The 12229-nt window shown below is 35.0% G+C and overlaps 1 protein-coding gene across 9 annotated transcripts in view; it reads left to right on the forward strand.

Annotated features, from left to right (window-relative positions):
• PHF3 (PHD finger protein 3) overlaps positions 1–12229 on the forward strand; it is a 50593-nt gene that overhangs the window by 34233 nt on the left and 4131 nt on the right. For all 9 annotated transcript variants that reach the window (XM_051777822.1, XM_051777824.1, XM_051777829.1 and 6 more), the window contains 10 exons: positions 412–589; positions 2877–3027; positions 3149–3305; positions 4340–4456; positions 6743–6874; positions 7340–7472; positions 7965–8157; positions 9737–9884; positions 10489–10578; positions 11873–12068. In XM_051777822.1, the coding sequence (XP_051633782.1) occupies positions 412–589; positions 2877–3027; positions 3149–3305; positions 4340–4456; positions 6743–6874; positions 7340–7472; positions 7965–8157; positions 9737–9884; positions 10489–10578; positions 11873–12068 (1495 nt within the window). The remainder of the gene's footprint in view (positions 1–411; positions 590–2876; positions 3028–3148; positions 3306–4339; positions 4457–6742; positions 6875–7339; positions 7473–7964; positions 8158–9736; positions 9885–10488; positions 10579–11872; positions 12069–12229) is intronic.

Here is a 12229-nt window from a genome sequence, read left to right on the forward strand (position 1 = left end):
TATTTCTGAATAGTAATATGGAAATTCTGACATGTAAGCTGTTCTTTTTAATTTTGGTTTACATAGCTTTTTAAACATCAGTGATGTCTGTGGATATGTGGCTAAAACCGGTTAAAGGATGTTCATTCATCCCTGACATATTAAAATAAAACGTAGTGGTTTTCAATACAGAGCTTAAATGCAAATTGTCTGTGTTGTGTCTTCAGCCAGTATTTAAAAGAGACTGCAGTGCTTGGCAGTAATTTGGAATTTTGTTCAATAACTCTTTAGAAAATATTATATGATGGTGCATACATCCAGGGTATACGTTATACATATAAAAAGAAAAAAAAAAGAAAAATATATGGTAATTAGGTGGTGGTTGATTGTAGCATTCAGTAGTGTGCTAACACGTGTTAATGTTTATTTAAGGAATCTGGTGATGGGAAGAACTTGTCAGAGTCCAGAGACTTGGATACTAAAAAAGGGCAGCATGTTACTGCTCGGAAAGGACCACAAACTGGTGTAGTTCCTCGGCGATCCCCTGAAGATAAAAATGAAAAAATAAGTAAAGAATCCCTTAGTATGGCAGAAAGGTCCACAAAATCAGGTACTGAGGTTTGGTGAAGTACTGCACACTGTAATTCACATATATGTACAGTGAAGGATGATAACTTTCTTTATAGCATCAGTTTTTCAAACCATATTCCATAGTGGAAGAGACGGTGATCTGAAGAGCTGTTTGTTCCCTTGATGTTTATGATCTTTATTTCTCTTTTTTTTTAAAATTATTTTTTTTGTAGATAAATGCTTCCTATGTAGATGTGTGTTTCCTGTTTCAATAGGAGAGGATGCTCATGTGGGAGAGTGGGAGAGTGGGAGAAAAGTACACAGACATCTCTGTGTTAAACTTTATTTCACACTGCATGAGACTTTGAAATACTCTTCCATAAAATGCTATGAAATACTTAGTGTATATAAAAGTGTTTTAATTTCTGTATGAATTATATTTTGACTTACTGATGTGTTTTGCACAAATTGTCAATTTTATCAACTCATTTCAAAGGGGGACACTGTATTGCACACTGAGTCATCAGATTTTTATCTACATTTTATTTGAAAGGTTGAAGGAACGTATTTCCCCTCCCCGCAACTTCTGTCCTCTCCCCAGCTCCCTTCCAGGAAGCCTTATTCTTCTAAGATCGTGATAATGTGAAATTGTTGTCATTTCGAACTGAAATCTCAGCAGCAAAGCTAGTGAGATTTTGTGTGAGAACTATCTTTAACTCCTAAACTCAAGCTTTGAATTTTTGTCTAAAAAATACATAATTCTGCTCTTCTGTTTTTTTGCCAATGCTGATACATTCTAGAAACTCTTATCAAAGAGTTGAAAATATCAGCGTTAAATGTAAATCTAAATGTAAGTATTTTATACTGACAATACAGTGACCATTTCAGAAGAGAAGTTAATCTCAAAATCATTTTTAAAAAGAGAAGACACTTGGCAGTCTCATTTAGGACAATTAGCATTGAAATTAAAGCAGTGCATTTGTCTTAATCTGTTACCTGCTTTGAATTATGCTTATAATGGCATTGTTTATTGCTAATCTTGCCCATCACTTGCCTGCTGTGGGACTTTTTTATCAGATGGTTGAAATGTTGCCATAGTGTTACTGGCATGTGAAGGTTTTCCATTTCCCCTGACCCTGTCAGGCTACAGTTTTTGAAAGGTTTTATAGTCCAGTTCTTCATCCTTCTGAGGAGGAGGAGATGAGCAAAAATATGTATTGAGGAAATAAAAGCATTATTAAAGCTGCTGTACTTAACAAGACCAGCATAGGAACACTGTAGAGCACAGCACAGAATGGCAAAGAGCTCTTAGGTCTGCACCACCTTGCTGGCAAGGAAAGGGAAGTTGGTAATTTTGATTGGAATCAGTTGAATTAATGAGAGTTGATCCACCCATGCTGTCTGCCCAACAGAAAAGAAAATCTGCCTTTTTATAGCCACTTGAAAATATAGTTAAGTTTGCTTCTGGTGTTAATGCATTCTAAGTTGCACTCAACAGGGGAAAGTAATAATAAGGAAAGACTTCTTTTTACAGTCGAACTCTCCAGTTAGATCTTTGTCGGTCTTCAATTTGTTTCTTTTTCCAGAGTAGAAAGTGAAAAAAATTAGTATTATTTATTTCCCATTGCTTGCCTAAATAGAAGGCTACTGCTCAAAATTAGTGATGTATTCATGTGCTGAGACAGATGACCTTTCAGTTGACACTCTGAAAATTAATAATTTTGCTTTAATGATTTTAGTTTGGTTAACTTATCCATTATTTGTATTATTTGTGACACAGTCCTTATAATGACTTTGTTTTGAGAGTGTTCTGAATCAGAAGCTAAGATTATTATAATTGAAATAATTTTGATGGCTAACAGATACAGAAATGCTAAGTTTAATGAAAAATGGGATTTTAAAGTTAAACTTACTATGCTTATGATACATGCTTCATGGTATATTATTTCTCAGTTCATTCATTGAAAAATTCATCTATGCTGTTAAAAAATTCAGAGTCAAAAATATTACTTAAGATTAAACTAATAAGCACTGGTCATCTTGGTTTAGTGTAGAAGAAAATACCTTAAATCAAAGGGCAGTAACCCTGTTTGCTTCTGCTAAGGAAGCTTTTTTTCTGGATTAATCCAAGTAACACAAAATCCAAACCAAAGAAATAAAAAAAACTCAACCTGTCAAAAACCATCCACCCTGTGGGTCCATTCCTTCTTTTTGAAGTTCAGTTCTTAGCAGTTTAAAAATAAAACTTCATGACAGTAACTCCAGCAACAGTAAAAGTTTATAAAAGTGGCATGAGAATTTTACAATTTTTAACTGTGTTTTGACAGGTGTTCATGAGAAACAAGAAATTAAGAAAAAGAAAAATGAGAAAGGATCCATTAGTGCAACACACCTGCCGACCGTGCCGGCTTCTAAACCTTCTGCTGATCAGATAAGACAAAGTGTCAAGCAGTCTCTTAAAGAAATTCTGATGAAAAGGTAAAAATATAGTAATAAATTATTAATATGTGCTTGGAAATATTTTCATTTGGAAAGCAGAGGAAAAAATATTAATTATTTGGAAGCATTTGGTAATTTTTGCCATTGTGTTTTCTCACAGATTGACAGACTCCAGTTTAAAGATTCCTGAGGAGAGAGCAGCAAAAGTTGCCACAAGGATTGAAAGAGAGCTGTTTTCTTTTTTTCGAGACACTGATGCAAAGTATAAGAACAAATACAGAAGCTTAATGTTCAATCTAAAAGATCCTAAAAATAATGTATGTGAAATTTGTCTGTTGTGCTTTACAGAAGTCCTTTATTTGCTGTCGATTAAAGGAACAGTCTTCTATGTAGATACTTTATAAATCCTGCTGCAATTTACCTGTTTGGGGTTTTTTTTAATAGGTTTTTTTGTTTCTTTCATGTTGTTTGTTCTTTGGGCACTCAGTGTTCTCTGTCTTCTTTTTCCTCATTATTAATTCTTCTACTCTTTGCTCTCACTGTATGTTTTATTGCTGGGTTTCAAAGTGTAGTGTATATCAGCCTACCACTGATCTCTTATTTGGATGTTCCTGTTTTCCCCCATAACTCTTTGGTGTTTACTACACTAAGGATTTTGCTGTCCAGGATCTTGTCTCACCATGCTTTTTCATACCCAGATTTCTCAAGCTTTATCTTCGCTCTCTTTTCTGCTTTCTATGAGCTCATTAGTCAACATCATACCTCCTCAGCTTCTGTCTTTTGTCCTTTTATCAGTTACTCTGATGAAGTTGCTTTGTTTATAGTATTTTGCCATTACAATTAACCAACTGTAAATTATATGAACAAGCTAACTTCTGTCTAACTTCTGTCTAACAGCTAACTTCTGCCTTATCTTTGCTCATACCCCTAAATTAGTTGGTTCTCTTTCTTTTACCCTAGGATTTCATTCAGTCAAGAAGCGTAGACATCCTCTTTGATACTGTCTTCTCTTTGTTGTATAATACAGAGGATTTGCACCTTTCTAGAAAACCAGAATGTCTGAGTTACTGCTGCAGTGGGCATAAACTCATTTTCTCCTTTGAAACAACTGTTGATTATACATCTGATCAGTAAGGGTGTATGTAGATACATTGTTATGTAGAATAAATGAAGCTCTGGAATTAAGATTTTTATGTTACAAAATCTGGTACCAGTTCCTGCAGTGGAAGAAACAAACCCACATGATCCCTATAGCTGTACAAAGCATGTTGTATGTTGCTTCTGTCATGTATTTCCTGCTGCAAGCTGGTTTTGTCTTGAAAACAATAGTTACTTTTCTTTTTTCTTCTAGATATTATTTAAGAAAGTACTGAAAGGAGAGGTTACTCCAGACCATCTAATAAAAATGAGTCCAGAAGAACTGGCTTCCAAAGAACTGGCTGCCTGGAGACAGAGAGAAAACAGACATGTGAGATTTGTGAACTTCTGTTGTTTGGTTGACAGCCTAAGCATGTGTAACTTCTGTTTGCAGGTTAAGTGTATGCAGAAAGAACAGAATGCATGTTGTACAAAGCAATTGTGACTAAGCAGGAGGATCTCTATAATTTCTTTAGTATTCAAAACCCAAAGAGGTTTTTAGGACAGAAGTGAAAGAAGCGTAGTCAGTTCCTGAAAGGGCGAAACCAAGCATTTTCCTTTGCCATGCAACTGTATTGCTGCTTGCTCTTTGTTCTTCTGTCTCAAGAGTGAAGGCTTCTTTGTGCTTATTTTCTGTAAGATTTTACAGCTCTTGCTAGAGCTTTAGAAATACCCATTTTTTAAAGAGGGATAGAGATCTGTTTGGACAAACCAAAGCAAACTGGTGTTGTTTTTAACCAACTGATGGAGCATGACAAATCACCCACCAAGAAGTAAACTCGGAGCTGAAAACCTGATCTGCCAGTCTGAAAAGCAACCTAAAGGGAAAACAGAAAAAAAACCCAAACAGTAAAAAAAACCCCAAGAGAGTATAGGAAGATTATTAGCTTACTTTGAGCATGACTTTTCTTCAAACAGTTACACTGTATTTATAGCTGTGTTGACAGTTTAGGAGGAGAAGCAACAATATGAGAAACTGTATTATTTTTATAGAAAATACCTTTTTTTAAATAATACCCTGTTTATTGACCATTTAGTCCAATGATAATTGCAGCTGCTTGGAAATGGCCATTAAAAGTCTTTTAGTTTACAAAATCTGGATTTATATTGACAGAATCTTTGGCATTTATATGCCACATCATAGAACCTAAAAGCATTATATTTGGATAGTGTTAACTGGTATGCATTTTTTGTTTGGGTTTTATCATACCAGGAATTGTGGGTTTTATCAGATGATTTCTGATAAAAAATTAATGAGTAGGTAATGTAACACAGAATAGATGGAAATTCATCCTCTTGAATTCTGTGTACTGAGAATGAATGTTCCATAATAACTGATTCAGTATGGTGTGATGCTGTTTTAGAGACTGCAATGTGCATTGCAGTAGTAATTATTCCTGTGTTTTTTCCTTTCCATTGCATATTGTGACTAGATCTGTTTATGAATCATGACAACTTTTTGTTAGTTTCTATGCAAAAACAGTTGTCGGATTATTCTGTTATCTTGAAGTTGTTTCAAAAGCCTATAAAGGCATGAAAAGTTTGATTATTCTGTAGCTATTACATTTGTTTTTGTAAACATTATTGAAATACTGAAAACAGACCACGCATGATAGTATTCCACTATTGTGAGAGTTTCAAAACAAGTGTTTATGCTACTCAAAAGATTACTACAGGGTCCCTATTATTTTGGAGAAATACTTCAAAATTTCTAGAATTTGAAATGGAATACAGCATGTAAAATAATGTATCATTTTACTATATTTTTCATTTTCCTGTTTAAGCAAGACATCAAGTCTGCTACTTTAATTTTTTTTTTTTTATTTCCCAGAGTGTTCAAAAGTAATTGTAGGTAATTGGCAGGCAGATAAAGCAATTGTAGAATCCTTGTTTCCTTAATAAACCAGGCTTAAAATATTTGCAACAGCCAACACTTCTTGGTTTAAGAACTGTAAATGTACCTTAAGAAGCAATATTAGAAATAATGGTTTATATTTTATTTTATTGCAACAGAGCAAATCAGCAGTCCTGATGAGAATTAGCATATCCATTACTTTTAAGAATACCTGTAAATGGTGAATACCTTTGAGGTGAAGCATTAGGTTTATGTATTAATAAACAAACTCTTGAAGTAATAATACAATTCTACATGTATGTTATATCATACATTGTCCCTACTATTATGGAGTTGATACCTTTTATTTTTGTTGGGGTTTTTTTTGTTTGTTTGGTTTTGGTTTTGTTTGTTTGTTTGTTTTTTGGTTTTGGGTTTTTTGGAGGGGTTTTGTTGGGGTTTTTTGGGGCTTTTTGTTTTGTTTTGTTTTTTTAAGTTTAGCTCTTAGAAAATCAGAATTACCAATATTTTCATTCAGTGTTGAAGGTTTGCTTTATTAGTTGTTTAAATACATGCCTGGTAAGTACTTGCTGCACTGTAGGAGAAGTTAGATGGGCTGCTTGCATGTTTGCGTTATGAAACTAGTTGACACTTGCAAAATAAAAATGTGTTATTTTTTTCCCCAGAGAGTTTTCTAATGGCAATCCTATTTATCTCTTATATTTGTGGATTTCCAAATTTTATGGTTTGGGAATAAGTGCACATAACTTCCTGTTTTCACAGACAATTGAAATGATTGAGAAAGAACAGAGAGAAGTTGAAAGAAGACCTATCACAAAAATTACTCACAAAGGAGAAATAGAAATTGAAAGTGAAACACCAATGAAAGAACAAGAGGAAGTAATGGAAATTCAGGTAGAAAAGAAAGCATGACACCACAGTGTATTTAGTTCATAGACAACGTGGTTGTGAAGTGTTTTGTTTATGATTTTGTTGTTCAGATCTGTAATTACATGTTAGGTCTGAGTTCAGTTTTTCTTTGATCCTTACTGACTTTTACTTCGGGGCCTGGTGGATTAGTTGGATTTTTTCCTTCCATATTGTGACTGTATGATGAATTCTGGCAATTGTAGAAAATAGAAAAGTAGAAATTAGAAAATGTTCTAAATGTTACCTAAAGATATTTGAGAATACCAATTAATTCTTTTAATGCGTCTGTGATTTTGTGACAGCATTTTAGGCTATACATCTGAAGCAGAACCTTTATGTGTGAAGGGGAGAAAACACTATAAAACATTTAAGCAATATGAATGGCAGTATTAGCTCTGGATATTAACGGGGGGGGGAAAGGCTAACTAAAATGTATTTGACTTTTTTTAGGAACCTAATATGAAGTTGTTTGAGAAGTCAGACGAAGCTGAAAAAGATAAAGAAATAAATGAATCTGCATCTCCGGACACCACAAGTCAACATAAAAATCATCTCTTCGATCTTAACTGCAAAATCTGCATAGGTATTCAGAAAAGCACATGAAAATAAATGTATCATGCCTCTATAATTTCATTCATAAATCTCAGTATACCTCAAGAATGTAAATAAATCTAGTTCTTCATGTAGTTTGAAAGTTGTGGAAGCAGTGTTCTACTTAATAATTTACAAAAGAGACTACTAAAATGATAGGTTATTGGCATAAACTTGTCATCTTTTTTATAAAAAAGACTGCAGAGAAAGAAATCCCTATAATGGATGTGCACACTAGTGTTGATTCCTCATTTCTTTATCCTGTGCCAGTATAGTGTCAATATTTATGTATAGTACTGTATAAGTATATACAATGGATAAATTTATACAATGTAAAATAGGTATCAAATGTATGAATTCCTTATCCTATCCCACTTCAATGACAATATGTGGTAGTTTTGGTGTATCTTCCATGTGTTCAGAGGAACTCCTCTTTTTGTTTCTTTAATAAAAAATAAAGCCCACTGCAATTCCTTCTCTGCAGGACGAATGGCACCACCTACTGATGATCTTTCTGCAAAAAAAGTGAAAGTGTCTGTCGGAGTTGCACGGAAACAGTCAGACAATGAAGCTGAGAGCATTGCGGATGCACTTTCCTCAACATCAAGTATTTTAGCTTCAGAATTACTGGAAGATGATAAGCAAGACTCATCAAAATCATTCACACCTCTCCCAAAGTAATATAAACTGTATTTTTAAATGGAAGACATTATTAATCTCATTAAGCTATTATGTCTAAAGCTAATTTTTTAATTGCATTTCATTAATCCATTTCTGTACTTGAAGTTGCACACATCTTAAGAATGGAGTTCTGTGCTGGAGTAATTGTGCATTTATATAAATAATAGTACATATATTGTTGTGATTGCAAACTTCTAATTACCACATTTTCTTTTAGGGAAAAATAAACTATGTTTTCTGATGCAACAAGGTCTAAAAAGAATTCACATTAAAAGAAATCAGGATATAGATTTCCTGTTGTATTTTGCTATTAAGGAATGTAGTTTGAACAGTGCTGCATTTGAATGAGTGTGTCTTTGTGTATGTGTATATATATAAAACCAGGGAATTTGAGATTGCTCTAAACAGAGAATTTGCAGTGAGAAATCAGACTAGTTTCAAATCTCAGAGCAGTGATTTTCTAGACATGACAGGTAACAGCAGCTTAATTAATGTTTTGCTGTACTTGCTGTCAGCCCCCTCTTCATTTTCTTCCACACTCTGCTATTCATTAAAGAGGAAATTGCAGTTTATGAGACTACTTGTTTCTGGTTTGAGGGAGGATTTTCTAGAAGAAACAACTCCCAGTTATTTAGAATTGACCACAGTTCATGCTGAAATTTTGCCTTTATTGGGGCAGTGTGATCCTTTACCAAGGACAGTGGACTTAACTTGGAATCTGTAGTGTCTAGTATAGACAGACGTAAACGTAGGTTTCCGTGTTACTGTAACAGCACATCATCTGGTACTACTGGGCATCCAGTAGTAAAAAAAATAACCTGCTAATAGCATGCCTAGAATATTTTGATAGCAACGTGTTGGGAAATGTTGAAATGTGTAATCTTTTCAGTAAGGAAACCCTCAGGTTGAGAAGCACTCTCCTGTGAAATTGTCTTCCCATTTAGTTTTTGCAGCTGCTTTGTTGGCAAAACTGAGGCTTTTTTTTGAAGGGAGGAAAGACAGTTTTGTACACGTTGAATTGGTACTCACCTGTACTGGTGAATTGGGTACTTCTGTAGTACTCACAGAAGCTGTGGAAGTGATGCATGGGTGAGAAGAGATTAGGAGCCAGCCTGTGGGGCAAGGAGAAGGACAGGGAACATAGGCATTCAGATGGTGGACAGACAGCGTTGCAACAAAATGTAGGAGTTAGGAAAGTAGGATAGGCCAGCAGACAGTTTGTCTTCATTCCTCCCTGTGGCAGGGGAAAGTCTCGCTGGCTGAGCAGCCCCTATATATGTTTGTGTCCCCTTCAGTAGTGTTTAATAACTGTTGGACTAAATAACTTCTCTATTTTTAAAAGATACAGTAGTGAACTAATGTACTACTTATCTGCCTGTCCTTCCTGAACCATATGTCTACTCCACTGGAAGATGAGAAACATGATTGTCTGCCTATCTCTTGGCAGGATGCTTAATTGAAAAAGAAAATTCTTCATAATACTTATTTTTTTTATAAAGAAAAATTATTATTTACATTACCTTGTGTGATATATCATGTTATAAACAAAATGAGTTTTTGTTTGTCCCTTTTTAGGTCAGAAACGCCCGGTACTGTGGAATGTGAAAGTCTGTTTCTGGCACGCCTGAATTTCATCTGGAAGGGTTTTATCAATATGCCTTCAGTGGCAAAGTTTGTTATTAAGGCTTATCCAGTTTCTGGCTCTTTTGAGTATTTAACAGAGGTACTTATATTTACTGCAAAGAACGAACAGTTTATTTATTAACTTTAACAACTTGTGTACCATGTATGATAGTATAATGATGAAACACAGTGAAGCATGATCACTGTGCTGAGTAAAGTATTTGTGGGAGGGTGTAGGTTAAGGTCTGTATTTTTAAGTAAAGTATTACTCAATAACATACCTGTGGTTCATCTTATTTACAACAGAAACCTTAATCCCCTTAAGATGAAAATTTTAGAAAGTTTATTACATACTGCTGTGGAGTTCTCATTGCAGTTTGATCTTACAGATAGGTTGAGTGTTTCTAGAGCACAATACAGTTCTGTTGGTAGTTAATGTTACTGAAAAGAATAGTTTTGGAGAGGTATAAATGAACAGTATTGAATGATAGCTTATTTATTGCATATCATTAACTCTACACTGAGAATATTAATTTAAATATCCAGAGTTTGTTTCTGCTGTTGTAACTTCTACCGATATTTTTGACTTCTAATTTAAGAACTAAAAGAACAAAGTATGTTTTGAATATAAGAAACAGATACTGGATGAAGGATTTATCACACTATTTATATTGGATTCAGATTTCTGTTGTCTTTTCTCGTAGGATTTACCTGATAGTATTCAAGTAGGTGGAAGGATATCTCCTCACACTGTCTGGGATTATGTAGAAAAAATCAAAGCTTCAGGGACCAAGGTAAAAATTTTACATATTAAAGACTTGCTGTTTAATGTGCATCTGAGTCATCCTAAAGATACTTGTTTTGTTTCTCTTTGAAACATTTGTGAAATACATGACACTTTTAAGGATATCTGATGTCTATATTGAATGGGATGAATGGCAGCTGCTGGTGTTTGTTTTCTTCCTATCTAACCACAACCGGTCATTTGCTCTTTGACAATACCTGTATTCCTTTGACACAGTAACTTGTCTTGAGTGCCACTTCTCATGTCTCAAGTGTTACCCTTGCATTTCAGTATTGTTATGGTGTGCAAAACCAAGTCTCAAGTGTTACCTTTCATTTTGGTACTGTTACAGTGTGCAAAACCATCTAGATGACACTCTGATGGACTTGTCCTGCTGTGTTTCAGTTGTCCTTGTGCTTCCCAAAACCAGATAGTCTTTTCCAGATGCTGTCTCACAAGTGCTGTATAGAAAAGAATAGCCATTTCCCTTGACCTGCTGACTGCTTCATTTCTGACACCCAGAATGCAGTTGGCCTTCTTGGCTGGCATGGGCATGTTGCTGGTTCATATTCAGCTTGTCCATCAGGACCCCCATGTTATTTTAGGGCAAGCTGTTTTCCGGCAATCAGCTCCTCAACCTGTCTTGGTGCATGAGCTCAAAGTGCAGGATTTCAAATTTCAACTTTTCTTACATTGACAAGGTCAGCCTGTTTTTTCAGCCTACTGAAGTCCCCCTGCATGGCTACCAGCCCTTCAGCATATTGACCACTGCCCCTGCTTAGGTGCCATCTCAGTTCTGCAGGGAATCTCCTGTCCAGTGTTCCAGATCACTCATTAAGTCATTAAACAGCATCAGCTTCAGCATCAGTTCCTGAGCTGGGCTTCGGGCATAATTCTGGGATCTGAATACTGGTCTTCCCCATTATTAATGGATCTCTTGGACACAATGGACTACAAAATACAGCTTTGTAGTAATGTTAAGGGTTGGAAGTGGAATAATTAATTGGAAGCTGGCATAAATAAACTTGTTATTTAGCTGACTGATAAAATATTGGCTCTTTTGTCATGTACTTCAATTAACTTTCTTAGTACTAAATGCTTTTTATTTGTTTTATCTAGTTCTCCTGAATTTTTTTTTTTGGCCATGTTTCTGTTCCTTCTGTCTCCTCTGTTGTTCTCTGCCTTCCTGAGGAGGCTTTTTCTCCTCCGAGCTGTGCTTTTAAATAAAGAGCAGTCAGTAAAACAATTAACATTTCACAGAAAAATGTACTTGACCAACTTCTTCTCTCTCTTCTTGTAAACAGGAGATCTGTGTAGTTCGCTTTACCCCAGTAACTGAAGAGGATCAGATCTCCTATGCGTTGTTGTTTGCCTATTTCAGCAGCAGAAAACGTTATGGTGTAGCAGCCAATAATATGAAGCAAGTGAAAGATTTGTACCTCATCCCTCTGGGTTCTTCAGATAAAGTCCCTCATCACCTTGTGCCTTTTGATGGGCCTGGTAAGTACTGCTTGGAATTTGGAACTTTATCATCCTAATGCTACTAAAAGAAGTTTGCAACAGAAATTTAAGAGGAAATTCAATTAAAAAACGCCTACCATTTTATTCCAAAATGTAATGAGTTTGCCATAGTATTATTATATTAGTTTCCTTGAAAATAC

This window comes from Manacus candei, unplaced genomic scaffold, assembly GCF_025592945.1.
Source record: "Manacus candei isolate 608988 ecotype Guabito, Panama unplaced genomic scaffold, ASM2559294v1 h1tg000011l, whole genome shotgun sequence".
Taxonomy (NCBI): Eukaryota; Metazoa; Chordata; class Aves; order Passeriformes; family Pipridae; genus Manacus; species Manacus candei.